Raw genomic sequence first — 5273 nt, 5'->3', positions numbered from 1 at the left:
CATGCGTTCACGGTTCATAACTTGCGCACCCATCTTGGATTTCACAACAACCACTGACAAGTTTTCACAAGGGCTGTCTCCCTTTATTGATCTTCGTCCATCTTGGCTGTACGTTTGTGCGATGAATGACATTGAAAATATTAAGTATCTTCGTATGTCTATCGGGGTGGTGGTGTAGCCGTGTGGCTACGCCGAAGAACCCAGTTCGATTCCCCACACGGGTACAATGTGTGAAGCCAATTTCTATTCTCACATGACTCCAGTAAATACTGGATTGTGATTAGTTAATTAAGTCATTCAGCGGTATATTATCACGTTATATACCTCTTATTTTCCAACACAGTAGGTATTTATTTCAAATCTTAATAAAAACTGTTGTGGTAGAACGGAGATAAACATACTGCGTTGGACATTCGGAGGTATATAACGAAATTGTAATAGCTCTAAATTTGATTTAAAACTGAACGCGTAGCGTGAGGTTTAAATATAAAAAAATACAGCTATAATAATTTCGTTATATACCTCTAATTTGCCAACACATTATGTTATGTCTATCGAGAACACGCATAGCCCAGAAAGCTGTCAACAAGGATCTTAACCATCCATGCAGGCGGGTGTAGTATGAGAATGTCAGAGGCCAAGATAAGGTCCCACACATTTATCAGGATCACTCTCGAGTACATATCACTGAACTCTTCCCGTATTATAGAATCGAACACCAGACCGAACCCAGAGTGGATGGTGTCGGAGGGGAACCGGAAATAGTGAGTGCCTTTGATTCCCACTACAGCTCTTGGGGACCGCTGCAGCAGCTTCCGGACTGACTGCGCAGCGCGACGGATACTCTCCCTGAACACACGAGGATGGTGAAACCGGAAATGCGCATAAATATGTACGATGACTAAATCGTTTGAGCCGCTGGGTATGTCATCGATGTGAACAAACAAAGGCCTCGCAGAAGCTCTATTGCCTGCGAAGTACAAGGGCAGTTCGTGAGGAGCCCAGCTCATTCTGAACATCATGTCCCTGTTTTGAGCCTCGGTGTAACGGTGCCACCTTGCGACTGTCCATTTTTCAGTGACCATTGTCATATTTAGCCTCTGGTAGAGATCGGAGAAGAACTGACGGGAAGTAGAATCCCCTAGTATGTGGAGGCGCCGGTTGGAAAAACATCTCCGCAATGTGTGATCATCAATGGTCAATATGCAGGACGTTCTGTGCCATTTCCTCCGGTAGAAGAAGCCGGAAGTGTAGGTCTGGGTCCACGTGTCTGTGAAGTCTGACCTACCGCATGATGTCACTGCTGTTCCCGTCATTGCAGAGTCTGTAACACAGGACAGGGCGTGGTAACATGTGGAATACAAACAAGTGTATGTCAACGTTCGTGATGGTAACTGAAATGCATGGATGGATGGATGAATGGGTATGGATGTGCAGATGGTTTGATGTGTGTGTCCATGTCTGTGTGTATGTATGTAAGTGTGGATGTGCGTGCGTACGTGCGTGCGTACGTGCGTACGTATGTGGATGCGTGTACTCAGAGGCAAACGTTATTGTGATATGGAATTTTGTCACTGATAATTATGTGAATAATAGTATGGATGTGAGTCCGACAAAAAGTGTTTTACAATGGCCAAGGAAAGGCAACCAAGCAGTTTCAACTCTACGCAACCTGCAAGAAGCATATACGCTTCGGGATTAAATCCTAATTTTACAAGACTATAATTACTCAAAAAAATGTGTAGCTTGTACATTGCTTGCCAATTCTGGACATAAATATCCACTAATTTTGGCATAAACACATACATGAACAATTTTTCATCCACAAAGTTTTGGCATAACCATACGTGTGAATACCTAAAAGCTTATCATATGTACATTCAAATTCCAGGTGTTTGCAGGCTGGGTGCGGGGGATTTTTCCCGCAGTGACCCCCCAAAGGGGGTCAGGGTGGGAAAAATTTGGGAAAATTAGTTTTCGCTTTTTTCACAAAATACATTCTAATAACTGCTTTCTACCAGGATCTAAACAAATATTTAAGGTTTATTGATAAGTTATAGGTACAGGAAGACATTTACTTTGAAAAATGCATTGCGTCTAAGGGAAAAATTAAACTTTATAGGTGTTTTTCTACACTTTCTAGTGGGCAATTGTTTTAAGAAGGTATTCTTGTTTCAATAGCTCTAAAATGATCAAAATTAATGTTACAGCTATACTTAAAGCATGGAAAGACTTTGAGATGGTTTATTGTAGTCTGGGTGCTCGGTATTTTTCATGCCCTGACCCCCCAAGAGGGGGGCCAGGGGGTAAAAATTTGGGAAAATCAGTTTTTTTTCTTTTTTTCACAAAATTCGTTCTTATAACTGCCCTTTATCAGGAACAATGAAAATATCTAACATGTATTATTTAGTTAGAGGCACAGGAAGACTTTAAATTTGAAAAATGCATTGTGTCTAAGGGGGAAATCAGACTTGAATGCTGTTTTTCTACACTGTCTAGTTGGCAGTTGGTTAAAAAACGTATTATTTCTTCAACTGCTCTAAAATGATCAAAATTAATGTTACAGCTATACTTAAAGCATGGTGGTTTAACTCACTTTGGGTTTTTATAACATTGAGTTACCATTACTTATATTTATGTACCTTTATGCCGAATCATCATAGATTGTGTCCACAAGACTCTCTATCTCAACTTCGTCTGAATCCTCCATTCTACTCAAATCTAAGTTCTTGCTGGATATTATGTCAGTCAACCCTTGTGGAAAGGTGTGGCCTATGGTCCATTGACATTTCAGAGCATTTACTCCCTCTTTCAGCCACCCATACCCTACAGGGTGAGCAACACTAGGGGGATTCTTGTCAGCATTGACCAAGATCAAGGCCTGGTGATCGCACGCTGCATGTGCATGTGTAGGGAGTCTCTGCAAGATGGAAGGAGTCTCATGTCTACATCTTCATAGCTTGTCATAGTCTGTCCTCCCTTGGGTTTTAACTTCTTCATGAAGATTTGGTAGCAAGCCTTATTTACATTGTGTGTGACTTGACCATACATATGACAGACAAAGGAGTCCAAAGACCTCAACAAGTCAGTCGCTATCTCATCAGGGAGGTCACCTATATCAGCCCATGGACTACAAACACAAAAAGACGGATATTTGAAACCCAGTTAATTTTACCCCAGTTTTTTCAGCATTTTATTACATTCATGTGGATATCTGTTTAAACCCATTCTGACTAATTTAATCCAATATTTAAACACAGAGTGGGTAATATTTTCACATTCAGACTTTGTGAAGCTCTCTCAATGTAAGAGCAGAACAAGTTGCAGAACCCAACAGATGTTAAAAGGATTTATTTGCAATGAATTTATTTCGCATTAATGGGTTTTTCTCCGCAGATTTTCTCACACTTGCCACGGTCCAATACGGTATTAATGCCCTTTGAACTGAGCCCATTAGTAATCTGTGGCAACATGCTTTACTCAAATATGGCCTTATGTAATTACATAACGAGGCCATTCCAAACGCTACATCATCACCAGACGTACAACGTCGCCAAAGCCTGCCTTGTAGCTGACAAGGGATTTGGGGATCATTCTTAAAATATGCATCAGTGCCAAAAATGATGTCCAATGAAAACCCTAGTTGGACTTGAGCAATATGCTGTAGTTTTTTCTTTGGTTGAACATAGGGTAGTGGGTTAGCCGAGGGGTTAAAGCGTTCGCTCATCACGCCGAAGACCCAAATTCGATTCCCCAAATAGGTACAATTATGTGTGAAGCCCATTTCTGGTGTCCCCCGCCGTGATATTGCTGGAATATTGCTAAAGTCGGCGTAAAACCATACTCACTCACTCACTTGCGTGAGCATGGAAATTGCTGCTTTTCCTGGCATGGCGCTTATCGTGATTGTATATGGATGGTAGGATCAACCAATGGAATAGGATAGTAAGAAGAATATCTCACCCGGTCGTCCGGAGATTATAACTGATATTGAATCTCGTATTCTCCGTACCTGCATAGCACTGAAATTATGAAAAGAGAATCAGAATCATAAACTGCAGTTTGTGGCTTAGTCTCTGAATATATACATTCGATAGAAACAAATAAGTCTTTAAAATTGAAAAGGATCCCCAATGAGGTGGGGAATCCCTGAGGAAATCTAGATTTGCTTCATTGAGGGTTTTAGCATTGCGGGAAGTGTCGGGCAGAAGAGAAAAATAATGCGGTTCAGGGACTGTGAGTTAAAGGTTGTGTATCTCTATGATCTATATCGATAGCCAGCCCTAATTTAATTTCAGTCCATTGTTCCTGTTTGCAGTGAGAGATGCGAGATGCCAACATACCTCACATAGAACGTCTCTTTTTCTTTATTCGTCCACTCGGGTTCTTGGTTTACTTTGTATCTGAACTGTACCCAGTCATGGCAGACTAAAGGGTTGTTCGGTTTTCCGCAGTACCAAGCCAGCCCGTAGTTCTCCGTTGTCATGTTACAGAATGGTAACCGTCTGAATGCATCGACGGAGGGAAAACCATGTGTCTCGGTCGCAACGTTTTTGTTCTTGAATACACACATGATGGTTTTCCTAGGAGTGAAAGGACCCATGTGTTTAAGATACATCGACAGAGCTTCCCGAGGGTACAGTATCCACACCGATATCTTCACACTTCCGGTCCACGATGCGCGGAGGATGCCGGTATAGCTTCCGTTATGGTGGTCGACAACGTGACCAACCGAACCTGCTCCGTTGGTGTAGTTCCGCATCCTTATCGACAGGACGTCGCCTCCGCGCTTCAGCGGCCTATTGTAACCGTCATACAGGCGAACTGTGATTGTGAACACATCTCCCAATTTGATGGTGGCTCTACTATCCAGATAAACCCTGGAGGCGGTCTCTGAGGGAAGATGATTGATATCGTAGGTTACTTTGTCGAGCAGTAGGTCCTCCAGGAACTCCATGCTACCTTGGGTCTTCTTGTTTTGCCAGCACCCCTCACATCTTCTATTTACCTGTGTCCTTTAGAGAACAAAAAGAAAACATATAATGAGTGTGTTGTAGGGGTGACTATTGATGGAGAAACAACTATTGCCATAGCGATAGTCTCTTGCAACCAACTATTGCAATAGCGATAGTCTATTGCAACCAAATATTGCCATAGCGATAGTCTTTTCTCCTTGAATTGTCTCATTTGAAGTCATTTCCCACATGAATATATAATTTCTATGAAATACTATCACGCTGAAGTGGTCTCAGTCTATTTTGATAACTGACAAG

General features: G+C 41.9%; 1 protein-coding gene across 1 annotated transcript; it reads right to left on the bottom strand.

Moving 5' to 3' along the window:
• Positions 1–551: 551 nt before the first annotated feature.
• LOC124284361 (NXPE family member 3-like) lies at positions 552–4957 on the bottom strand. The gene is made up of 3 exons (XM_046720446.1): positions 4344–4957; positions 3964–4022; positions 552–1324 (listed from the first exon to the last, which is right to left on the bottom strand). The coding sequence occupies exons 1-3, from the start codon at positions 4955–4957 to the stop codon at positions 552–554; spliced, it is 1446 nt and encodes a 481-aa protein (XP_046576402.1).
• Between the last annotated feature and the right edge of the window lie 316 nt (positions 4958–5273).

The sequence above is a fragment of the Haliotis rubra genome, unplaced genomic scaffold (genome assembly GCF_003918875.1).
Source record: "Haliotis rubra isolate DU_JTF1 unplaced genomic scaffold, ASM391887v1 Scf335, whole genome shotgun sequence".
NCBI classification, from domain to species: Eukaryota; Metazoa; Mollusca; class Gastropoda; order Lepetellida; family Haliotidae; genus Haliotis; species Haliotis rubra.
The sequence above is the reverse complement of the archived record's forward strand: the minus strand, read 5'-3'. Positions and strand labels throughout refer to the sequence as shown.

What these genes read in the sequence shown, in the direction of transcription:
- LOC124284361 (XM_046720446.1), bottom strand. Translation starts at nt 4,957, where the DNA reads ATGGAGTTCCTGGAGGACCTACTGCTCGACAAAGTAACCTACGATATC. An exon ending in AAAGAGACGTTCTATGTGAG is followed by an intron (nt 4,023 to 4,343) that starts GTATGTTGGCAT and finishes TCATAATTTCAG; the next exon opens with TGCTATGCAGGTACGGAGAA. An exon ending in TATAATCTCCGGACGACCGG is followed by an intron (nt 1,325 to 3,963) that starts GTGAGATATTCT and finishes CCTGTGTTACAG; the next exon opens with ACTCTGCAATGACGGGAACA.